Source organism: Hylobates moloch, unplaced genomic scaffold, assembly GCF_009828535.3.
Source record: "Hylobates moloch isolate HMO894 unplaced genomic scaffold, HMol_V3 SCAFFOLD_3, whole genome shotgun sequence".
Lineage (NCBI taxonomy): Eukaryota > Metazoa > Chordata > Mammalia > Primates > Hylobatidae > Hylobates > Hylobates moloch.
Window position 1 is genome coordinate 44,721,027 of NW_026652278.1, and position 26,097 is coordinate 44,747,123.

At 39.4% G+C, this 26,097-nt stretch overlaps 2 protein-coding genes across 7 annotated transcripts in view; one reads left to right on the top strand and one right to left on the bottom strand.

Moving 5' to 3' along the window:
* The window catches only part of FAS (Fas cell surface death receptor), a 28,375-nt gene extending 18,697 nt beyond the window's left edge, over positions 1–9,678 (bottom strand). For 2 of the 5 annotated variants that reach the window (XM_032137311.2, XM_032137295.2), the window contains exon 1: positions 8,237–8,436. In XM_032137311.2, coding sequence (XP_031993202.1) covers positions 8,237–8,266 — 30 coding nt within the window. In that variant the 5' untranslated portion in view covers positions 8,267–8,436. Of the gene's footprint in view, positions 1–7,930; positions 8,211–8,236; positions 8,437–9,567 lie in introns of those variants that run through there. The other 3 variants (XM_032137315.2, XM_058436234.1, XM_032137305.2) reach the window with 3 other exon arrangements.
* Positions 1–26,097, top strand: part of ACTA2 (actin alpha 2, smooth muscle) — a 109,323-nt gene that overhangs the window by 45,620 nt on the left and 37,606 nt on the right. Inside the window, exon 1 of one of the 2 annotated variants that reach the window (XM_058436233.1) lies at positions 15,684–15,703. The exons of the other annotated variant lie outside the window; for it this stretch is intronic. The gene's annotated coding sequence lies outside the window, so the exon portion shown is untranslated. Of the gene's footprint in view, positions 1–15,683; positions 15,704–26,097 lie in introns of those variants that run through there. 2 annotated transcript variants of the gene reach the window in all.

Below are 26,097 nucleotides of genomic sequence, written 5' to 3' on the forward strand. Positions count from 1 at the left end.
TTTTTTTGAGACGGAGTCTCGCTCTGTTGCCAGGCTGGAGTGCAGTGGCGCTATCTCAGCTCACTGCAACCTCCACCTCCTGGGTTCAAGTGATTCTCCTGCCTCAGCTTCCCAAGTAGCTGGGACTACAGATGCACACCACCACGCCCAGCTAATTTTTGTATTTTTAGTAGAGACGGGGTTTCACCATGTTGGCCAGATGGTCTCAATCTCTTGACCTCATGATCTGCCTGCCTCGGCCTCCCAAAGTGCTGGGATTACAGGCGTGAGCCACCGTGCTCGGCCGAATTTTTTTTTTTTTTTTGTAAAGGGGAGTGTTGACACCAGCAATGCATCCAGTTAGCTTCTAAAGTTTTAAACAATTAAACTAAAAGTTGGTATCTCATTGTATTTACAATTTAGAGCAGAAAGGACTTTATAGATGACCTAGCCCAAACCCCTTTTCGAGATAGCAGTATCCCAACTGGTGAAGTGACTGGCCCACAGTCATGCATCCAGCAAAGGAGATTCAGGACTGTCATGGGCTAAATTGTGTCCTCCCCCAACTCCCAAATTCATATAGTGATACTGATACCCTAACTTCCTGAGCATCCGAATGTGACTGTATCAGGAGATAGGGTCTTTACAGAGATGATTAAGTTAAAATGGTGTTAATAGGGTGAGCCTTAATCCAATGTGACTGGTGACATTTTAAGAAGAGGAAATTTGGTATATACAACTTCCAGAGCTCTTGTATTTGGAAGGTTGGAAGGGTCCACACTTTGGAAGAGTGTCTTGGCTTCACTGTTTTTGTTTTTTTTTTTTTTTTTTGCTTTTTTTTTTTTTAACTAAAGCTATATAAAGCTTGTAGATTAGACAGTATAAATTTCTAAATTAAAAAGAAAAGAAGAGGAAATTTGGACACACATACAAACAGAGGAAGATAATGTGAAGACACATGGAAAAGAAGGCCATCTACAAGCCTGAACAGATCCTGCCCTCGTGGTCCTCAGAAGGAACCAGTCCAGATGGCACCTTGATATGAGACTTCTAGCCCCTAAAACTGTAGCCACCCAGTTGGCAGTCCTAAGAATTTAATATAAGGAATGAACTATAGTCTCTTGATTCTCTTGGATTCTTGATTTGTGAGACATTAGTGGTACATATAAACTTGGGATCCCTCACAGTTGAGCCCAAGAATTTCCCATCTTGGATGATCACTGAGCTAAATAGGCAAGAGATTTCCCATGGTCTTCAGAACTAGAATTAGCAGGTGCCAATATGAACTAGAGCTACTTCTTTCCAGACTTATTGGTCCTGCTAGGCTGGGTTGAAATCTCACCACCCTCTACTGCTGAGGACAAAAATGGAGCAAGAAATGAAGTTCCACTGACTAATTCTGCTTGTCTGCTTGTAGGCTTTCAGTTACTTATCAACACTTGAGGAAAAAGAAATTCTAAAAGACTAATAGTTTATTATTAAGTAGCTTAAAATTTCCAATAAGATAATGCATCTCTAATATATCTGTGCAAAAAACAGGGATATAGTGATGCCATCTTGTCCTACTACATTATTGAAAACCTGAAATAGAAGTAAAATAAATGTTTCTACATGAAAGAGATAAGCAAAGATCCCATTCGTTTGTATGTTTTTCAAAATGTGTACATAAAAATACACATGGTAATCTTATCCCAGTGATGTCCTTTCTTTCTTAAAGCCAATCTCTGGAAAGTCCAGGACAGAGGTAGTTGAAGCAACAGTTGCAAGTTAACTGATTAGATCCATGACTGGCCAAGCCATAAATAAAACAAAATGAATGAGCCTAGGAAATTCCATCTGAAATTACATTTTGAGTTTAGTTCTAGAGTTAGAAAAATAGTTCTCAAGACCCTGACAGACATCAGAATCCTGTAGTGATGCATTATTTATTAAAAAATGCTAAGGCCCCCACATAGACCTAAGGAATCAGGATCTCTGAGAATGGGGAAGTACCCTTGGTGATTTTGATGCTCATCACAGTTGCAGGGCAACTAGATTAGAGGAAGCAGAGTCTGAGGTTAGCAGGTTACTACATTTACATGTGAAAATATAAGAGTTTTATAGACTAACGGCATCTGTGTTCAGCACTTGCAAATCAGAATTTGACTTCTCATGAAGAAATAATGACCCTTCCAAAAATAAGCTTGAAGATAAGAGAAATGACCTTTGGTAGAGGAAATGGGTAATGTAAGGGCTATAGAGTCCTAAAATACAGCCCCAGAACCCTTACAAGCCCAGAGGGGCCACGTGGGTCATATAAGAATAAAGCAACCTGGGATAAGGGACTACAGAGAGAGGGAGGGGATTGGGACCAGCTCTGCCTGCGGCCACTACCTGTGGGCAGTATAGGCCCAGGGTCTTTTTGTATATTTTTATTTGACAAATAAAAAAAATTGTATATATTTATGGTATATAACATGATGTCTTGAATTATGTACATATTTTGGGAGATAATTAGCTAAATCGAGCTAATTAACATTGGGCATTCCTTCACATACTTATCATTTTGTGTGTGTGGCGAGAACACTTAAAATCTACTCTTAGTAATTTTCAAGTATACAATACATTGTTATTAGCTATAGACATCAAGTTGTACACTAGATCTCTTGAACTTATTTCTCCTAACTGAAATTTTGTATCCTTTGACCAGTATCTCCCTAACTCCCCCAACTTTGCCCCCTACCAGCCTCTGGTAACCACTATTCTACTCTCTACTTTTATGGATTCGAACCTTTTAGATTCCACATATAAGTGAGATCATGCAGTATTTGTCTTTCTGTGAGTATAGGCCCAATTTTTAAAATCAAGCCTAAAACCTTACAGACATACATGTGAAAAAAACCAACCACCACCAGTTAGTTAGGACCAATGATCTCTTTGTGAGAATGGCTAAAAACCAAAGCTAAATCCTCAGCAAAAAAACAAGAGCCTTCACCCGCATACTCTGACTTCCTCTTACTCTCTTTTTCAAGATCTCTGCCCTCACAAATAAAAAGTATTCACATTTCTCATATCTTATATTTTTATAGCCTCATAAAACACAGAGGTGAATAGAAACGCAATGCTGCCTGACTTCACTGAAGGACAGGCTGTCATTAATGAATCCAACGTCAAATTGTCAAATTTACTCTAATTTTGCCAGTTTATCCCAGTCCATGCCTTAACACAACCTACAGTAAGCTTGCTCACTTTGCTGGGCTGAGTATATCTGCTGATTGAATTTGTAGTCAGATTGGCTAATTTACAAGGCTGGCCTTGCTCTAAAGGTATAATTTTTTGTTTCTTTGTTTTCTTTGTAGACGGAGTCTCACTCTGTCGCCCAGCCTGGAGTGCAGTGGCATGATCTTGGCTCACTGCAACTTCCACCTCCCAGGTTCCAGCGATTCTCCTGCTGCAACCTCCTGAGTAGCTGAGATGACAGGCACACCACCACACCCAGCTAATTTGTGTATTTTCAGCAGAGTCAGGTTTTTGCCATGTTGGCCAGGCTGGTCTCAAACTCCTAATCTCAAGTGATCCATGATCCACCCACCTTGGCCTCCCAAAGTGCTGGGTGACAGGCGTGAGTCACCCGCCCAGCCTAAAGGTATAATCTTATACTAAATTCACTATCATTTCTACTTAGTGGGACTCAGGCTAGTTGTCCTATATAACTATGATTAACATTTCTAAATGCCTAAAGATGGGGTGACTGGGCTGTACAACAGTTTATTTCAAATCAAGAAAGCAGTTGTGATCAAAGGGAAGAACCACCTCATTTCCTTCCGGGGAAGGTGAAGTTACCACCTTACAAAAGTCAACTTCTCTCTGATTTGGGCTTTACTACTCACACTGTCACTTCAAAGACGATAAAGGTAGGCAAGTGGATTGAAGATTTGTTCCTGCTTGAGACTGAATTGAAGATATTTAATTGGTGTTAGAAGTCGAACTATATAAAAAGCTAAAGACTTTTTTTAAAGCAAGGATTTTCCAGAAAATAAAGAGGATTTATTAAATGTTATTTTTCCACTTTTATGAATATATATATACATACACAGCAAAAAGAAAACTACACACTAAGGTTCTTGTAGTGTTGTACCTTATAAGGAAGTACAAGGTACAACATATAAAATTATGTTGCTTTTTATAGTTTTAAATTATTTTATTATTTTTCATCATAAGTCCTACAATTTTATTATGTAAGTTCTATGAGTAATTTTTTAGTAACAAGAAAAAGTCATATATATGTATCCCAGTACATTTAAGAAATGCTTTCTTTCTAATAGTAAATTATAAAAATAAGTAATAAATTTAAAAATAAATAATAAAAATTATAGTAATCCCAGCTCATTTAATAAATGCTCTCTCTATAATGTATCCAATAAAAAATACGAGATAAAAATTATGTAGAAATAGAAAAAGGTTTGTGTAACATGCAAAGGAACAAAAAGCAGACTATATATAGCTCAAATTAAACATGCAATTATGTATATGTGTAGAGAAGGCTAAGAATTTATAAGTAAAATCAAATTCTTTACATTAGTGTGGTGAGATAAAGTATAAATGTAGTTTTTAAGTATTTGCTTTTTGTTTCACATCATATGGTCATTTTTTCTATATTTACATATTTAAAAAGAAGAAAGGCATGGGTTCACTGTCCTAAATTTGGTTTCAAGTTGCTTTTTATCAATTTCAAGTTTTAAATTGTGTTATTTTATTTTTCATCATAAGTAAATAGTCTTTAGTACCTATTACAAAACATGTGCTCATCAAGGGACTTTTGGGGCCCAAGATAATTCGCCAAAAGCAATTAACTTCCTAGGGGCTTTCAAGTGGGGGGATTTCCTTACTTAGGTTTCAGACCATCTCTGAAGAAACAGTTATTCTCTCAAACTGGCAGTTTACTCTGGTAATTTGGCACCCCTAAAGCATTCTAGTAGCCTTCAAAGAGGTTCCTTTGAAACACTGACACTTCTTCTATGTGTCAGTATAAGAGTATTCAGAAGGAAATTACTTGTCCAGTGTCTCAAAGAGCTTACTCAGAGACAACGTCCAAATTCCAGATCTTCTTTGCCTCTAATTTGCTGCTAAGGGTGTTAACTGTATTTCAGGCATGAACATTAGAGGATTTTTCAGTAGTCTAACTGTAGCTGGTAGTGGGGGTGCTGCCATTTATCAATTTAATTTTTGCTTGCAAACCTGGCCACCATTTACAAATTTCTGTTTTTCCATCCTGGTTGCTAATGTCTTAATTCACATTTTATCATTTTATTGTATTTATAAGACTTCTCAAGTCCTTTGTGATGTAAATATGGCCCATTAAAAATGAAAATAAATAGCCCAGTTTATGTTCGTTAGGTTGACTTAAGAAAAATTATTAAATTACAAATTAAGCTACAAAAATGATTAAATAGTCCGTTTTATGTTCTTTGGGTTGGTTTAAGAAAAATGATTAAATTACAAATTAAATAACTGTTCTTTATTTTCCCCACAAAACTATTCTGTATGACTACTCGTAAATACACAGCTTTATTTTCCAAAGGCCCTCTCCTTTCCTTTGACCATAAGATAACCATTCTACAAAATGTAAAGGAGAGCAAACTGGCTGTCCAGTGATTGCCTGGCCGTCCAGTGATTGCCTGGCTAATGTCCTAAATAATGCAAGACAAAACCTATTGGGGCCCAATAAAATAAAAATCCACGGACTCTTAGAGGCTTCGGAATTCAAATGAGCCTCATGGATCCACATCCCTTCGATTAGCAAGCTGGCATTTCTGAGCGAGGGACTTTCCAAAACAGGCTGCTCAAGTTTCTTGGCCAATAACAGGGTCATGCACAATAAAAAAAAAAAAAAAAAAAAAAAAGCAACCCACAGCTATTTCTCAAACAAATTTGTAAAGTAAGTTTGACTCTTTTTCTGTCTCCTTTAGAAATTTGTCAACGTTTTGGGATTTCAAACTTTTTTATTGTAAGTGTCAGAGTAAAAACACTCAGAAATAGGAAAGAGAAAACTAACACCGGGAATGTTGAGAGAAGGAAAGAGAAAGAGAAGCAAAAGGGGTTAAGGATGGGGATACTTGTTGACTATAGTTATCACCAGTCAGAGGACTAGGGGAAGAGGGGAAAAGCAGAAAACAGCTCCCCACCCATCTATGTCCAGCCCATTAATAGAATTAAAATTGGCTTCTGTATTCCAAGTAATTAGCACTTTGCATCCATTTTATTTATTGCTACTAGTAAGAAAGCATAACCGTGAAGGCATAAAAGCAAACATTTTCTGGAGACACATGAGGTGACACAAGAGTGTCGAAACTTCTTTAAGGATAAAGGCCTGATGTTAGCGCAAAACCAATTTCTGTGTAACTAAGAGTCATATTAGAGGGGAGAAATGGAAGATAAACTGCAAAACATAAGCAATGATTACTTAGGTGATAGAGTTATGTCTGATTTTTGTATTTGACTCACCCGCATTTATAAATTTTATTTAATAAGCCTTAATTTCCTAGGCCATATATCATATACAAATATGTTATACCTAACTTATAGGTATTATAATATGTATATATACATAAATGTATGAATATTTATATATGCGTGTGTGTGTGTGTGTGTGTGTGTGTATTCTTTCAGAAAAGCAAAGTTTTCTTCAGGCTTTAAACATGCAGCCTCTGGTAAAGGTGCTATTGGTACAAAAGTTCAACAAGCTTTGACAATTTTCTTACACTTTACTAATACTGCTGTCCAAAAACTATGAGATTTTCAAAGCAGCCAACATTGCAGTAGTGCAATGGTTAATAACGAGAGAGAAGAGTGTGGTCTGAGGTTGTATAAATGTTTTCTCAATCTTGAATCATAAATTTTCTCCAAGGAAGTTTCTAAAGAAGCCCAAATAGTGCACATTATTTCTGAAAGGAACAGGATTTTTTTTTTCTAATCATAAAATGGACCCAGACATCTCAGCCTCTTGGTGTAATCTGGATATCAGATGCAATCAGCGAACAGCCTGAGTTTTGGAATTAGATCTGAGTTCAATCCCATATCTGCCATTTACTAGCTGTGTGATCTTGGCTGAATTACTGAAGCTCTCTGAACCTCATTTCGCCATCTGTAAAATGGGGATGTGGTCATCTTCCCCACTACATGGCTCTCGTGAGAATCCACGGAGATCACATTTGTAAACACTTCTCTCGCTATGCCTGGCACTTTGTTGGGGCCCAATAAAATAAAAATCCATGGACTCTCTGAGGCTCCAGTACTCAAATGAGCCTCCTGGATCCACGTCTCTTCGATTAGCCATCTGCAAGCTGGCATTTCTGAGCGAGGGACTTTTCAAAACAGGCTGCTCAAGTTTCTTGGCCAATAATAGGCGCCGGGTTCTGTGCAGTGGGAACGAGTACCACCAACCCCAGCAGGAGGCCAAGCAGAAATCACCATGGGAGTGCAAGCTAAGAAAGGGCAAAAGAAGAAAGAGAAGGGCAGAAAAACAAAACAAAATGAAACCACTCAGGCAGCGACTTACAGTCTTAAGGAGAGAATTCCCGGAAGGGAGACAAGGCAGTTTCTTTTTCTGTGTGACAATAAAAAACGGTAAACAAGCCTCCAGAAGCTCATTCAGCCCCCATATAACTTTTTCGAGAAAGAAACGGTGCCGTTCTTCCGAGCCCTCCGGCTTAACCACTGCTTCGGGGCTGACTTATTTCCTACGTCTGAGAACTGCCAGAAAATGAACAATATCTGTTCTGAAGGCTGCAGGCTCTCTCCCCGCCCCCGCGGGGCGGCACGCACTCACCCACCCGCGCCGGAGCGGACCTTTGGCTTGGCTTGTCAGGGCTTGTCCAGGAGTTCCGCTCCTCTCTCCAACCGGGGTCCCCCTCCAGCGACCCTAAAGCTTCCCAAACTTCCGCTTCAATTCCTGTCCGCCCCCCACGCCCACCTCAACGTGGAGCACAGTGGTCCCCGAGGAGCGCTGGAGCTGCCCCGCCTGCCCCGCGGGGTCAGCACTTCGCATCAAGACCCAAGAAAAGCAAGTCCTCCAGCATTCTGAGCACCCGGGCCTGAGGAAAGGTCCTAACAGCCCCCGGGAGCCAGTCTCCAACGCCTCCCACAGCAGCCCGCCACTCCCAGGTGCCCGCGTGCGCCGCTGCCGCCGCAATCCCGTACGCGTCCCGCGCCCGCCCCATTTTGCCTATCCCCGGGACCAAGACGGGGTAAGCTTCCACCCGGGCAGGAGAGGGCTCACCAGAGGTAGGAGGGTCCAGATGCCCAGCATGGTTGTTGAGCAATCCTCTGAAGTGAAAGAGCCTCCCCAACTCCGTACTGAGCGGGTCCACCAACCCGGGAGAAGAGGCAGCTCCGCCTGGGCAGCCAGGGCTGGCCTCAGGGTGTGTTCCGTGCCAGTGCCCGCCCCCGAGGCTCCAGCCAAGTCACTCGTAAACCGCTTCCCTCACTCCCCAGAAGCGTCTTTGAACACCTGTGTGTCACTCTTGCGCGAGATCAGAGACGAGCTCACGAAAAGCCCCCGTGGTCAGGAGGATGGGAAGGAAGCCTCGCTGGGGAACGCCCGGGTTGGGGAGGGCTCCATTGATTCAGCAACTTGGCCTGCGCTCGGGTAGTGAGGGAGAGAAGTCAGGGTGAGGAAGGAGTCAGGGTTCGTTGCACAAATGGGCATTCCTGTCCCGGGGCATTCCTGCAGTGGCTGGCATGCTCCCTTCAGGTGAGGACCTCGAGAGCCGGCCTGCTGTCCTTTCTAAAGGCTTGTGCTGTCGTTCAACCTGGGAAGTTGGGGAGGTCTTGAAGGAAAATGGAGCTCAGAGCGCAGAGGTCCTACCTGGGTGCAGGAGCCTTGGCTAATTGCTGGACTCAATCAGAGGAAGACTTGCGGGGCATTTGACTGGGCTGTCCATGTTGTGGCTGCAGCATGACAGGCTCACAGACGTTCTTGGAATGGACAGTTAACCATATGAAAAAGTACAGATATTGCGCCATAGGGCTCTGAAAAGGGAGGGCCCCTTAGTTTTTATTTCTCAAGAGGAAAACAAAGCTAACAACTTAAGGCAAATCGCACAGCCCCAGCTATATTAAACATTCACAATTACTTCCTGTCCTTCGTTACTCATTATTTCCTGGCCAATTTTCTTAAAAAAAAAAAAAAAATCTTGTAATTCTTTCGTGCTCTGGTGAACACTGTTCAAAGTCACTATTGTTTTGGAACGGTAGATAGCTCTTAGGTAGTTTTGCATGCATTTTACAGAAGGTATGTTTGGATAATGACATCATTACTGAACCTGAATTTGGATGCAGTTCCAGACTGGACACATTGAAGGTTTCAGTATTCCTTTGGCATCGTCCACCAAGCTCTGCACCTCACTCTGCAACCTCTCTCCCTTCCCAATTAGATTCAACCCATTAATAACACATTAATAACCCTTTGCTTGGCTCACTGTTCATCCTTCAGGCTTCCTCTTAGTTGACATTTTCTTCTGGAGCCTGTTTGGGCCCTCAAATCCAGGTTAGGTTACCCTCCTGAGTGCTTTCCATCACCCTGTATTTTGCATCTGTCACTGCACTTACCACCAGTCTTGTAGGTGTTGATAGGCTTCTCTCTGTTCCACCTTTCGGTAGACTGCTAGTGCCATGAGGAAGACCCTGGGCATGCCAGCCTTGTGCACACACTCTGAGCATCTAATAGACATAAAAAGAAGTGGGATAGGGAGGATGGTATATGGGCATTCTCTGTATTATCTTTGCAACTTTTTTGAAATCCTAAAATTATTCCAAAATAAAAAGTTCATTTAAATAAAAAAATGTAAAAAGAAGGAAGGAAAAGAGGTGGGAGGCAAGGAAAGGAGAGGTACGGGAAGAAGGAATGGAAGGAGGGAAGAGAGAAAAAAAGGGGAAAGGACAATTGACAAAATCAGTATCTCTTGAGTGTGAATTATAAGCCAGCAACTCGCATATGTGCATCTTCCTTACTTAATACTTATCATTATAGCCCAGTGAGGTGAGTGATTATTAAACTTACTTTACAAATACAAAAAATGTAGCCAAAAAAGCTTAAGCAACATTGGCAAAGATGGTTAGTTAATAAATAGCAGAGTCAGGAATTAAACTTAGATATTCTTGCTCCCAAGGTCCTGCTCTTTCTATGCCATACCCCCTTCCCCTACCCTCTACCCATGTACATCTAATTATCCTCAAGTTCAAGGAGACAGGAATGGGTGCTTTGTGGGGAGAAATATGTTGCATGGTCAAATAATCTTAGAAAATTCTGGGTTACTTTAACTTGAAAATTTTCTTAATCCAAAACTTCTCAGGGCCCTTAGTATGCTAATATCAAAGGGTGGGGTAATTATATATACTGTTGCCCAAACTTCTTTGTTTATGGAACCCTTTGAGGAATCTATTGAGTGAACACCTAATGAATGCTGGTGTTCTGGGGAAAACAGTTTGGGCACCTCTAAAGGTTATTTTTATTTTACCAGCATATTCCTGAGAGTCCTCAGGCCTTCAAGGGCAACGAAATAAAATTTTAATAATAGAATTTCAGGCACTCTACCAGATGTTGGAGATATTTTGGACAACATCCTTATTCAAACCATACCATATAAGTTAAAGTTTGTTTCTTGTACTCAAAAGACATCCTGGTTTCTGAACATTCTGAATAACATTTAAACAAATATCTGACTATGTAAAAAACTGGAAGAGTTAAGATTAAAAAAAAAAAAAAAAAGCTTCTACATTGTTTACCATTAAGACTTTTGTTCTTTTCCCCTTTGGACCTAATGTTTAAAAAATGTTGTCAACCAAATTGTTTTTACTAAATAGCAATAAGTTGATTTTAATAACTTCCAACTATAGTGTATATCCATGACTGTTTATCCTGCCTTTCTCCTTCTTCTTCCTCCTGGTAATAGTACTTCCAAGTTGTCTTTAGAAAAACTGTCCCTCTCCCCTTTTCTTAACTATTTGATGTGAGTGGTTCTTTTAGTCAGGGTTCTCTAGAGAAATAGAACCAAGAGAATGAACAGATAGAAAGATAGATAGATAGGAGTTGGCTCACGTGATTGTGGAGGCCGGCAAGTCCAAAACTTTAGCATTGGCCAACAGGCTGGAGACCCATGACAAAGTTACAGTTCAAGTCCAAAGTCAGTCTGCTGGCATAATTCTCACTCTCTCAGCGGAAGTCAGTCTTTTTTTTTTTTTAAGGCCTTCAACTAATTGGATAAGGCCTATTGACGTTATAGAAAGTGAATGTTTTACTCAAAGTGTAAAGATACGTTAATCCCATCCAAAACATTGCTTTACAGAAACATCTAAGATAGTGTTTGACTAAATAGCTGAATGCCATGGACTAGCTAATTTGATACATAAAATTAACCATCACAGTGGCATTGATACCAATCCCAGGGCTTGGGTATACATGTAGGTAGAGGGAGGTAGTGGGTGGGAAACGTGACTTGGCTTAAGCCAATCAGCACATCACATTCAGTTGGAGTAGATTTTGGGACCTTTACTGGAAACACTAGGACACAAACCCTTTCTTTTTCATTGGATTTGAAGTAGAAATATGTGAGATGTGAAACTGATGTGGTTGGTTGTGAAGGGAGCTTGTGGCCCTGCCAGAGCTGAAAACAGTCAACTCATGCTGAGAGGAAACCACACTGAGAGGAAACCATGCTGAAAGATGAAGGTTGGTAGAGCCATCCAAGTTCTGGATGCATTTGGTTCTGAAATTGAACCCTGGACCACCCACAGTTACCCAACTCTACAAATTCTTAGTTTTTGCTTAAGCCAGATTCTTACAACTGAAAAAATCTTAACTGATAAATTATCAGAACTTTGATCAGTATAATAATTCTTTTGTTACAAAAGTTAGTTGTTACAAATTAGCTATTCTAGTTTCAAGCTCAAGTAAAGATAATTGCTTAAACAATTCTGTAGACTGCTGAGTATCTAGGGACATTACTTCTTCTATCAAAGATTTTTTTCTGTCACTAGAGGGCATCAGAGCCCACAGCGGCCAAGTGACAAAATCTATTAATAATTGTTTCTACCAATTAATAGAAATATGTATGGGTTCTTGGGACAGGAAGAGAGAGGATGGAGATCTTAGATTTGGATAGGTAATCTGTGGATCTAGTCATATAGACATTTTTACCTCCCAGAGAACATATTGTTTCCTATAGGATTAAAGAAATGATGTATGCAAAGCACCTAGTACACACAATAAATACTAATTTTTACTATTACATTGCTTTTCCTAAATGAAGTGACTTCACAAGACAAATTGATAATTTGGGGTCACAGTTCAGATGGAAAAAAAAGTAAGTTAAATGGCTTACAACCACTTTTCCTGTACTACTTCCTTCCTCCACTACTTCCTTCCTATACTTCTTCCTTCCTGCACTACTTCCTTCCTGTACCACTTCCTTCCTGTACCACTTCCTTCCTGCACCACTTCCTTCCTGCACTACTTCCTTTCTATACTACTTCCATGCTCACATTCCTGAAGGCTAGGAAAAGTGTCCTAAAGCCTAACTGACCAGGGCTGGAAAGCTTGACCACCAAGATATGGAGCAAATTAGTAAGTCTCCTAATTTTTTCCCACTATGAAAACTTGTATACTAACCTACCTCTTGAGCAATGGCTGAAAAAGACAATGCATTAAAGAACGTTTAGACTGTGGCAACTAAGAAGCAGAGAGCAATTGGGTTAGTAGGGTGAAAACATCTGTTCTGTGGGCCCTGGCTTCTTAATCCAATTGAGTACCCCTCCCCTGACATTTTTGCATATGGTGGTCCCCTGAAAACACAGATATTCTATGAAACCAAACATGAGAAGCATGCCTACCCCCTGGGTGTTAAGAACTAACACAAGGAAAGATAAGGACCACTTTTCAAGAGGTGTTGATTTGGGGGCAGGTAAAATTTCATCCTGAGTGGGCTTAGCTTAAGGCAATGTTTCTTCAACTTCAGTCTATTTTGCCATTTCTGTAGTTTACTTGTATATACTAAATATATATTTAACTAATAACATATTTTTAAATCAACTTATTTTGTTCCCTAAGTCATTTTGTTTTTAAAATAAAACATTACATTATAACCATAAATGGAAAATCAGCATTCCTTGCCAAAAATAGAAGGTATCCATAAAAATAAATATGCCACTATTGAAACAAAATATTTGCCTGCATGCCAATAAAAATTGTTTCCCAAACTACTAGTGGCAAGGGCATTATACTTCTGGAAAGGTTGGCTTAAGGCATTGCAGCGCCTTCTCTCTACTTTAGACTTCCTCCCTGCCCCCAAACAACCTCCAGAGAAAAGACTAGCTAGTGTGGGCCTCAGGCCCTCCCCATGGGCCTGGAAGGGAGGTGACTGGAAGGAACAAGAGACATCAGAACAGCATGAGGGAGGGGCAGTCATTGTCTCCCAAGCCCATCTAGTGCTGGGGAGTGGGATAGGAGTGGGGGACTCTTTACCAGGGCACCAGCCTTTCCCTGTTAGAAAAGGCTGAGGGGACAGCTTGAGGGAGATAATGGATGGGCAGGGAGGACTACAGGGAGTCCTGCAGAGATAGAGAGAAAATGTGGAATGGGATGTTGGAGGAGAAAGGGCAGGGGAGGAGCCCAGAGCACTTGGGTAGAAAGGAGACATAGATGGTTTTCTGCAGAAGGCAATCTTAGTCGACTAATACAATAGTGGTATTAATATCTAGTTCAACTGAGAAAGAAGAATTGGGAGAAAGAGTTTTGATTTGGATAATCTGTACATATGAGCATATAGACATTTTCCTCTCCCTGAGAACACCCCCAAATTAGCAACTTGTCCTATGAAGGATAGAGTCCCTAGATATAAATCCTAGTTCAGTTACTTCACTAGATGTGAGAAGCTGTGCATAATATTTAACCTCTCTCAGCATCAGTTTTCTCACCTGGTAAACATTTCTTTCCAACAGTAATGATATGCCCAGATAGATTCTGGGAGATAAACTTGGATTTTGTTATTTTATTTATTTTCTTATTTTGTTGTAGCAATTTGCCACTGGCCCCCTAAAGACCATCACCAATGCCTTTTATAGGTGACAACTGATATAGGCCCTGCCTATATTACCAACTAAATGCCATTTTATTTACCTATACTGCTTTCCTCCTTACTAGGCTAGAGAGCATAAGCATTGCCTGCAGCCTAACATCTTGGCTTCTCCATGAAGAATACCATATTTTTTAAACTTTCCAGAAAATAACTAAAAAGGAATCACTGGATCAGGCTCTCCCCTCCCATGGTCTCCCATTATTGCCTCTGATCAGGTCTGAAGGTGAGAAGATGTCTCTCTCTCTTTCTCTCACTCTAGCTCTTGCTCTTGTTCTCCCTTTCACTCTGTCTCTTCCTATATCACTTGGCCATTTAGACAGGCCCAGTGGTTTCGTGAATAACTAAACATAAGAAGTCAAGAGAGGCCTGGCTCAGAGAACATGGACCACGTCAGCCTTTTGAAGTTCCCTTAGTGTATTAAGGCAAAACAAAAATCAACACAATATTGAACCAGTTTGCAAACACTGGGATATCTTATGTTTTCATATAGCAAATAAATGCATTTAATACTTAGAACTTAAATGCAGAATCACATTTGGTGCTAGTGTCATTTGCCACTTGACATATGATAGTAGCACTAGTGTGCTACTATCATTTAAGGCCTTTCATGGATGTGAGGTGTAATCCATTCCTACTCACTCTTAATAGATCTTTTATACAGGCAGAAAGATAGTGTGGGAGAGACCACTGGGACCAAAAGATCAACACCTCCCACTTTAAACTCTTCTCTACAACAGCCCTAGGAGACTACGCCAGCCTTAGCTTGACTCCTTCCAGCACGGGCTCCTACTATTTCTCAAGGCAATTTATTACATATCAGAACGCTTTGCAGTGGTTAGAAATTCTTCTGATGTTATAACTTCCTATAGTTTGACAAGTGTTTGCTCAACATCCACTATACAAAGAACACTACTTATAAACAGAACTAGAATAGCTCCATGAAAAATGAATTATAGTAACCCTCCCATCACCTGAGGTAGGAAGAAGCATTTTACCATCTGAAACCTCCCCACAAACTCTACACAAACCTGCATGCATCTAAAGAGTTTTTTGTCCAGGCAACAAGGATAACTAGGCAGCCTGAGTCTCTGATCACAGTAAACTGAGGGAGAAATTGAGGCCTTTATCAGCCTTTGCACTGAGGAAAGACACTAAGCAGGCATTCCTCCACCTGGCTTTGAAATCCCCTTGGAATTTCCAAGTCATTCAATGGGTTTATCAAAGTTCTTTCTGAAATGTCTTCAAACTTATTTTTATTTAAATCACACAAATATGTTGAGAGGAATGGTTTAAAGGGACAGACATTTAAAAACAAACAAAAATAAGATATCAGTAACATCTAATGCTTATATAATGTCCAGAACATTTGTGTGTGTGTGTGTTTTTTTTTTTTTTTTTTTTTTTTTTGCATAACCTGTTAACTTATCGGAACCTTACAACTCCCTATAAAGTAGGTCCTGTTACCACCCTATTTTATAGAAAAGAAACTTGGAAAGACTTGTCCAAAGTCACACAGTTACTAGGTAACAGAAGTGAACTTCCAAAGCCTGTGCTGAATCCATTTCCTCTTCAGTTACCTCAGTGGCCTTATCATCAAGATGTAAACTCCCTAAGTAAGTACAAAGCCTTCTTGTTTTGTTGTTCTGTTGAACACATGGTTTCCGGTTGATTAAAACCATCCTCTTGTCATATTATTTTCTTAAATTCCGGGTTATATTGACTAAGATCATAATATGGTGAGCTAAGGGAACTCTTTCTTGCACTGAGTAAGTCTGCTAAGTAAGAATTTTTGCTGTTTATGTTCACTCCTCTATCTAAGAATCACAGGTCACATAGCCATGCAAAGTGGATTGAAATAAAGATAATCTAATTAAGATAGTGTGGCCATAACTCCACACTCTAACTCAGTGCATTTCAAACCTCAATATGGATATAAACTGCCTGTCAATATTATTAAGATTAAGATTCTGATTCGGTAGGTCTAAGACGTGTGAGGTTATGAATTTCTCACCAGCTCCCATGTGATGTTGATGCCACCTTCTGGAAATGACACATGAAGTAGCAAGAGTCTTTGCTCAGGGAAACCACTCATCAGTTCGGTTGTTTACCTCAAACAGATAAGGACCAATTAACCCCACTTCTACCACTTTGGCCAGTTATATTATTATTGCAGCACTTCTTTAGTGGTAGTAGATGGGAAATGTAGGGAAATCAACAAATTCAATAATCTCATTATGAACATATTTGTATCCAGTCTCCATTTAGCTTCATATTATACTACTTAGGCTGAATTTTTACTTAGCAGAAACAAGTCTTACTTGACTACATAAATACATTTTCCTATCAAGAAAAAGAAAAAAAAACTTAGTTCATTTTCAAAGACACTGAGCTTTTATTTCTGTGAACAGCAAGAAAACTGGCTAGAAGCCTGCTGACTCCCTCAGCCAATCAGGATAATATGACCATAAATGTCCATGAATTCCCCCCTCAGTGAATCTCTGCCTTTTTTATTTCTGTCGTGGGACATGTATCTTACAGTTCTGTACCACATATTCTGCCGTTTATGTCTTCCTTTCCTCATTTCAAAAAAAAAAAAAAACACATTTAAGCTCGGTGAGATCTCTCACCAAATAATCCATTGTCTTTTATGTTAAAAGCTGTTAACTTCATACACATGCAATTTTTAATTGCTTCTTAATGATAATACCTCTCCATTTAGATCACTTAATATGAGCCGGGTACCATTTAGTGGGTTTTATACATATGATTTCATTCAATGCTCATAAAAATCTTGGGAGGTAGGTCTTCTTATTGTGTGCACAATATAGGTGAAACAACCATGGGCCCAAGCACTTGAGGATCTTGCAGTAGTCACCCAACCAGTAAGCTATAGAGCTGGGATTTGAACCAAAGCAATTGCTTCTTGCATATAACAATGTACTGCCTTCTTGAACCAACATATACCAGTTAACCGAGCACTCACTACGTGTTAGACCCTTTTATATATACTAACTTATTTAATTCTCATACCCACACCTACAGGGAAAGAATAGCTTTCCTGATTCACATAGAGGTAACTCGATCAAGTTCATGTGTCAAGTAAAGGTATCAAGATTTGCCTGACTCTAAAGCCTGGGCTGTTTGCACAGTATCATGATAATTCCTGTCTTTTTAGTGAATGGGACGGTTTGCCTCACTGCTGTTTTTCATAGAAAGCCCATCTGAAACCTTTACATACCCACGAGCACAGACTGAAACACGTAGTATCTGGGACTGGGACTAAATTACTTTGCTCAACATTTTATCTACCGTTTCCCCCATCCAGCCCCTCTCTCACTCCCTACAGTGTTCCCTTCCCACCCTGCCCACCCCACTGCCTGTGGCACTGTTAACAAAGCAGCTGTTGGATCGAATTGGGAAATGTCTCTGTTTTGACCTTGGTTCTTCCTCTGTCCTAGAATCACACCTCTTCAATTTGCCTTCCTTTCCACGGATACTAGTCTAGACCTTATCCAAAATGAAATTTACTATCAACTTTTCCTGGTGTGAATATAGTTAAAAAGTATAAATCACAACGATGGAAGATAAAGCAATGGCCAGTTCTTTCAAAAAAAAAAAAAAGTCATTTCTCTCTTAACCCGATGGTTAATAAATGGCTAATATTTATCAAGGGTTTAACTGCATAGGAAAAGTGCTTTATGCACACAATGTCTCATTTGATCCTCACCCAATCTTAACATCTAATATTATCCTCATTTTACAGATTAAGAAACATAGGTTAGGTGAGTTTAAGTAATTTGCACACAGCTAGTATGTGGCAGAGCTCGAGTTAGGACACAGGTCTGGAGGCTCCACACTGAACACCCTGTGGACTGGCCCCGCTCTCTCTTGGATGTTGCTGGGCCTGCCCTTTGCTTGTGCTGACTTCCTCGCAGTTGGCCTCCCCATGCCCTGTTCCTACTCTGTCATTCAAACATCCCTTCTGGAAGGACCCTATTCCTCCATAGTCCAAATCCCACTTTTCATATAAGGCAAGCCAAAGCCTCCTCTGACTCACTTTATCCCTTTGTGACCTTTCCAAATTTAGAACTTTCTCAGCACTTTTGAGGAGGGAGTGAAACTGATTTGGCATTTGGAGTCTGGGAAAATTATCTCTCTCTTTTTAAATTTACACATCAGATAAATCCAGATTCATTTGGAATTGAGCTATCTCATTCTTTCTTATCATTGCCTTGTAACTGTACTTGACTTTATATGGCTTGAGTCTCATTCCTAATCAGAATGCAACTTGCTCCAGTGGGGGGACATATTGGCCACTTTCTTTGAATGGAGGCTTTGAGCTTAAGTCTAAGATCCCAACAATTTTCCTTAACTAAACGAATACTTATGAGTACCTACTTTGTACCATGGACTGTGTTAGGCCTCAGGGAATAGCAGTAGGCAGGATAAGAACATTCCTTGCCTTCCTAGATTCTACAGATTACTGGGGATAACAAATTAGAGTAATTATAAGCATCAGGCTTGGCCTCTCTTTGCCTGTGAAATGCGTCTCTCTTTTGGCTCACCAGACACCACAGTTCTGGCTCTCATTTATCCCTGGCTGTTGCTTCCCTGTCACCTCCACTGTGGTTATGTTCAGCGTCCTGATGCTTCCTAATGTGCTCTCCTCAGTCCTCAGGTCCCCTAGCTTCAAAGAAGGACTGAAGTGTCAACCATCACTTCCTCCCAGATGCTCTTCAAATCTATACCTCATGCCGTGACTTCTTAGTTTTACATTTAAAGTGCATTATGTTTAATTCCTGCTCATGTTCCACTCACCAACTTGAATTCTTATCGTGCCTAAAACTGAACTATTTCATTTCTATCCAGACCAGAAGGGTGAGAAAAGTAGAAGTGGTGAACAAAACTTAAAAATTAATAAACGAAATAAAATTTCAAGTGGAAAGAAGTCCACTTTATCTTTCGGCTCAGCAGGCCATCTTCTGAAACTACAGACTTTGCAAATTAGCTTTGCCTTTTTCTGCATCTGTCAAGCTCCATAAATAGCTTGGAAGCTCTTTGAAAGTAAGAACTATATCTTCTATTATTCCATTTTGCCAGGATCTACCCCAAAGCCTTTGTAGGTGCTTTACACATGTGTGAGGAGGTGTGTGGTGAGGACACAGGCACTAGAAATGACCTTTGCTGTTGCTCTCTGGATCCTCCTGGCATTTGATTAGAGAGTCAGGACTAAACAAATGGCTAGCCAATTATACAGTCAAGCACATGTAACCTTTTCTGATCAAATTGAGTTTGGATTTTGTCCTGATTTTTGATAGGAGTATCAAAACCATGGCATTTATGCTGTTCTCGCCCCATCTCGCAGGCTGTGTAGACTTGTTAAAAAAAAAAAAAGTCACCATTAACAATTAAAAGAGAGGGAGAGTAAGAGAGAACAGCCCTAGTTTGAGACTCTCACATTCTCTTTCCCCATACTTCATTAGGGTTATTGCTGCCTACGCTTATTACTGTTTAAAATCATCCCAAATGAGTAGCCTGCATTTTAAGGGTTCCTGACAATTATTTGGCCAGACTCTCATCTCTCCTGAATGCTGGCATCTTCTCCTTGTGAACATCTCTCTTTGAAGTCAGCAAGAATCTGGTCTGTGGTAAGTCACAAGTCTTCCCTTCCCAGGAGCCAAGGCTGGCAAGGCACCCTGCTGCAGAGCCAGGAAACTTGCTGACCCCGTTTTTTTTTTCTGCTTTTTTATCTCAGTACTCACTTTCTTCCCTCCCTTATCTCTCCTCCCCAGACCCTTACACTCACACACAACATCATAACCCATTAAAATCAGCTTAGTAGAAGCTAAAGAATCTATAATTTTAATTGTACTTAATTTTTATCCATTTTTTTTCAGTGTTTCAGGCAGTGGACAGGGTTCCTAAACATAAAAAGGTTTTCTGAGCTTTCAGTTTTCTGATTTATAAAACAAATGTCAACAGAATAAACTTTATATGCTTATTAGGAGGATTAAAGGAGGTAATTCATAGAAAAGATGCTATGCAGTGCCAGAAACATAGTAAATTCTTGATGAATATTAGTTCCTATTAATAATATAATAATAATAATAGAGATCAAATTCAAGGACAGAAGGAATAAGGAAGGTTGCTTCTAATAGCTTCAGGTATCATAGAAGGCTTTTTGGAGAAATTACCATTAGACGTGGAACAATTTAGCATGAATTTGTAGAAGAGAGGATTCATTTTAATAAACTCCCCCTCTTAGGGTGACCCAGACACCTAGACATCTTCAGTTTCCTGAAGTAGGGTGAGCTGGAGCCCTGGTGCAAATGAACTGAGCCTGGCTCATGACTAGACCCATCTCTCAGCATGAGCCTGACTGGTTGTCACTTCTTTCCATTGAGATTGGCTTTCAATAGAACACAATCTTTTCTCTCTCTTACCACTTTCTGACAGGTCAGAGCAGGGGCGATGAAAGCCTGAGCAGAGTACAACAAATGTATTCACAGTTACGTTTTCTCAACTTCACCCACTGATGTGAAAAGGACAGTCAAGAGCTTATTTTAAATTTTTGAACAATTCAGTCCACACAAGCATTAATTCATTAGATGTCAAAAGAGCAGAAAATAAGCTTCTCCTTTGGGATATGTAGGCATACATTTTGCTGCTAATCTAAAGGAATCTGGGGAATGTGGGCAAAAATTACCTTCACCACATATAAGGATCTGAAGCACAATGCAACTTCTCTACAAACATCAGCATTGGTGTGAGCCTCTAAGAAGCTCTAATAATATTTAATGAAAGAATTATTTTATTCAATTTTCAAGCTTCAACTCTACCCAACACCTGGACCTTTATATTTGGTTTTATTTAGTAAGAATATTTTCAAGAAATTCTGTTCAACACTTTATTTCTATCATAGCTTCTTAATTATGAATACAATTTTGTTAATTTAAAATTATAATGTCTCAATAGTTGGTGTGTATTTTAAAATAACACAATATCACTGAATTGCTGCTCATTATGTTCAGGGTACATTAGAGATATGTTAGTCATTTTCAATTTAGTGGAGAGGAAGTGGGTTTTTGCTATAGAACTACAAAATTTTAGGGTCAAAACACTTGAATTAGTTCAGTACAATGGAAGGACTATTCAAATGTAATTAATGTACTAATCTTCTCCATTTTGCGTGATCCTCATAATGAACCAATATATTTTCCTTAGACTATCAATCCTTTTGTTAGAGTTTCCCCTTGTTTACTCAGGCATTTGTGATAATATCGATATATTAATTATATGTTATCTATTATACCAACCTTGTCCAACCCACGGCCCATGGGCCACATGCAGCCCAGGATGGCTTTGAATGCAGCCCAACACGAATTCGTAAACTTTCTTAAAATATTATGAGATTTTTGGCGATTTTTTTTTTTTTTAGCTCATCAGCTGTAGTTAGTGTTAGTGTATTTTATGTATGGCCCAAGACAATTCTTAGTCTTCCAACGTGGCCCAGGGAAGCTAAAAGATTGGACACCCCTGTATTACACATTATATTATTACTATAATTAATTGATAATAGTAATGTATGGTTGGGTCCTAATCAGGATAGGACATAAGATTCAGTGGCCGGGTCATTTGACCTTGCCTCAAACTTGAAAGAGACATCAGATTTTGGTGACGATTAATTTGTCAGCCAAATGAAGAGGAACGAAATTTGGCTTCTATTAATCTCACTGCATAGTATTATGGTATAACACAATGGGAGTAGTACTGTATACTAATAGTGCACTAAAAACTCCCCGAATCTAAGCATAGAGGACAGATTCAATGGAGGTGAGCCTCAAAAGCTCAAGTCACCAAGTCACCTCCTGCTCTTCAAGTATCTCCTAGTTTGTGGCCTTTCTTTAATTCTAGAATATTTATTAAGAGGCCAGTATGTGCCAGGCACTGTTTTATGACCTGGAGACGCAGCATTGACCAACATTGAAAAAAAAAACCCTACTCTCATGGAACTTATGATCCAGTGCTAAAAGTAGTCAGGGCCCCATTTTCCTAAGCCCAGAGCCCACACATTTATTTGCTAATAGTTCGCTTTGCTCTCCATGCCCCTTCCTGTACCCTCTCTACTGTTCCACCTGATTCTTTACATATTAGAGCACTGGGAAAGCAGGAATGACAGTAAAATTTTCATTATGTCTAGTCTGTAATAAGAAAAAAACAAACACTTTCAGTACGTTCAGTTCTTAAAAAGTATGACAGTACTATTGTCCTTCTCAACTAATTTTTCTGCACGGAGTTAATACCTCATTCAAATGCACACGCTGCTCTGTATACGGTTTCTTCCGCCTCTGATTTATCTCCTTCCTTTTGTATAAATTTAGCAATCTTTTCCTCACAAACCTTAAAATAGCCAAGTGTCAAAGATCTGGAAAATGTAGAGGCAGTATCATTGTTTGCTCTTGCTTGAGAGTTTTTTTTTTTTTTTAATCGTTGACAGCATTCTGGTTTCACTTTCACTTCAGTCGATAATTTAATGTGATACTAATACAACCTGTAATAACATTTAAATGCATGGAGCACGAACTACATGCTAGAAGTTACAGTAAACAATTTGCATCATCTAACTGAATTTCCAAAATAACCTTATTATTTTCCTCACTTTAAATATGTCTTTTGAGAGGTGAAGTAAATGGCCCAGAGTCACAAAGCCAGCAAGTGGCTGATCTGTATAGTATTACAGTGATCTAGGATTTAGGATTTAGAGTGCTATATAGTACTATAATGATCTCAGCTCATCTAACTGCAGGGCCACATTCCACATACTTTTTGGCCCCACAGCATTAGAGCATTAATCAGCTTCCCCAAAATGCTTCCTAATTGAAGTGAAAGAGATTTATTTTATCAAACAAAGTCTTAAGTGAACTATGCCAAAGTCAATGATCTGGTGGAATTCAAAGAAATGTTTGTATTACTTAATAACCATTAACTAGCCAGGCATGGTGGCTCATGCCTATAATCTCAGCACTTTGGGAAGCTGAGATGGGAGGATAGCTTGAGGCCAGGAGTTCAAGATCAGCCTGGGCAATATAGTGAGACCTTGTCACTATTTAAATAAATAAATAAATAAATAACTGATCTCACTGGCTACAAGAGGAATTCATTTTTTAAAAGACCACCAACACTTAATAAATTGCATTCTCTAGCAATTGCTTTTTTCATATTTTTCAACTAACTGGGTAGGATTTAGTTTCAATATCACTTTTAATACATAAAGTACCAATTTAAAGTGCAAAATCTTTAGAAATCTATTTTGGGGAAAATGTCAAGAACATTTTTCTATTTGGCATTGGTTCACTAAATTGAGTCCTTGAGAGCCTGATTTTTTTTTTTTTTTCACCAGAGAGTCAAGCCAAATGAAATTCCACCCACTTTATTCAGGGTGTATTTCTGGGTCCTCTCAATGTCTGGTTTAGTTCTAGTTTTAAAATTTAAGAAGAATTTAAAGCTCTGGAGGCATGTATTTATGTAAATACACAAAACGGGCAGGGCACAGTGGCTCATGTCTGTAATCCCAGCACTTTGAGAGGTCCAGGCGGGTAGATCATCAGAGGTCAGAAATTCGAGACCACCCTGGCCAACAGGGTAAAACCCCATCTCGACTAAAAATACAAAAATTAGCTGGGCGTGGTGGTGTACGCCTGTAGTCCTAGCTATTCGGGAGGCTGAGGCATGAGAATCGCTTGAGCCTGGGAGGTGGAGGTTGCAGTGAGCTGAGATTGTGCCACTGCACTCCAGCCTGTGTGACAGAGCGAGACTCTGTCTCATAACAAAAACACACAAGACGTAGAGGTAAATATTTATGTATGCAAATATATATACCTGTTAATATTTGGCCTGGCAAAAACTAGCTTGCTAGATGATTTTTTTGGAAAAGGCTTTGGTTCAGTAGCAGAAATGAATATGGGTGTTATTCAAATGTCTGTAAATTACTGAGAGCCCTTTGAGGTTAGTTCAGATTAAGCATTTTGAATCTGAAGAATGAATGGTCTATGTTAAAGACGCTTTTGGGAATGGGGAGTGGCGGCAAACACAACATTGCATCCCAAACAGCGCCAAGGTGACAGGGTACCTGGCCTCACATCCATGAGTACTTGAGAAATTGATAATCAAGATGAAACAACGTGTTTTTCTTTAGAAAGGAAACGCAAAGATAATGGCTAACAAGGAAGAGTTTGTTTCATCGGGAACTCCATGAAGCATTTCCACAATTGTTCCCCTGGCAACTCTGGGATTCCCTAATCACCTTCTCCATTCCACTTCTTGTCTCTCTCAGAGCTGTTCACATGGTGTTGATGACCTAGAGATCCCCAGGAGTGGGAATCCATTTGGTCCATAGCCAATTTTCAGGGGCTCCATCTCCAAAGCAGTGCCAGAAATTATCCCAACAAGGAATTTCTGAATCTATGGGTCACACAGAAGAAAGGGAGGGTGGGAGGATTGGGAGGCAAGGCCCAGGAAAAATTAAAATAGAAAAATAAAACATAGAAGTTAAAATTATTTTTTGAAAGACTAAGTACTTACAAGGTTAGCTTTTAAAATAAAACAACTACAAACTCTTTATGGTTTCAATTTTGCTTTAGTATTCTGCAATGTTTCTTTTCAATAGATTGGCCCTCACATATAAACACATACACATACACAAACACAATCTTCTTATTTGCCATCTAAAACACCTAGTATCCTACAAAATTACCTGTAAGAGTCTCAGTTAAGTAGACACTGGAAAAACAATCAGAAACAGATTAAAAGATAAATGGGGTCTCACTTTGATAGCACATATAGTTAACTAGAAACAATGCAGAGAAAATTAAAGTAAAAATCATACCATTGTATGAGGCTTATAATATACATTATAATGGGATGAACAGCGGTAAAATCGATTTATACATTTGTAAGGTTACAGTAATTTCCATGAAGTAGATGGTATTTAAGGATGTATATTGTAATCCCTAGAGCAACTTTGTAAAAATAATGCCAAAAGATATAGTTAAAAAGCTAATAGATAAATTACAGTGAAATTTAGAAAAAAAATTAAACAATATAAAAGAAGGCAGGAGAGAAGAAAGAGAACAACAAAAAAGGCAAAAAATAAAAATAGATCAAAGAACAGTAAATCTAAATCGAACTGTATCAAATATTACATTAAATATTAACAGACTAAAAATAAAAGGAGATCAATTTTTTTTCCTAAACTCCCTGTTCTCAAAAATCCTTTTGTGACATCAATTACTATTACAAATAACAGTTACCAATCCCTTAATTTCCTGCTGCCTGAAGACCAGACAATAGCTGAATTTACACTCCTCTCCCCTTAATCGTTAGCAATTGAGGACTTTGTTTCATTTCATTTTAAATGGCCAATTAATAAGTAGTCCCTGGCTGGGCGCGGTGGCTCATGCCTGTAATCTCAGCACTTTGGGAGGCTGAGGCGGGTGGATCACAAGGTCAAAAGACTGAGACCATCCTGGCCAACATGGTGAAACCCTGTCTCTACTAAAAATACAAAAATTAACTGGGCGTGGTGGTGTGAGCCTGTAGTCCCAGCTCCTTAGGAGGCTGAAGCAGGAGAATAGCTTGAACCGGGGAGGCAGAGGTTGCAGTGAGCTGAGATCACTGCTCTGCACTCCAGCCTGGCGACAGAGCAAGACTCCATCTAAAAAAAAAAAAAAAGGAGTCCCCTTGGACAGCAGCCTTCCAGCGCTTCAGAAACTATAAATTTGGCTTAAATAAACTGTTAGGCAAACTGTAGATCTTCTCACCATCAGAGCATCACCCTCTGAACACCAATTCTTGGCTGCTTTCTAGGGGGAAAATATGCAGGAAGGACAAAAAGAGGGATATTGCACAAATTGCTAAAGCCATTACATGCTATGACTCTTGTTTGTATTATAGTCTTACTTTTACAAATGTCCTATTAGTTACAAAAACATAGCAACAAAATAGAGCA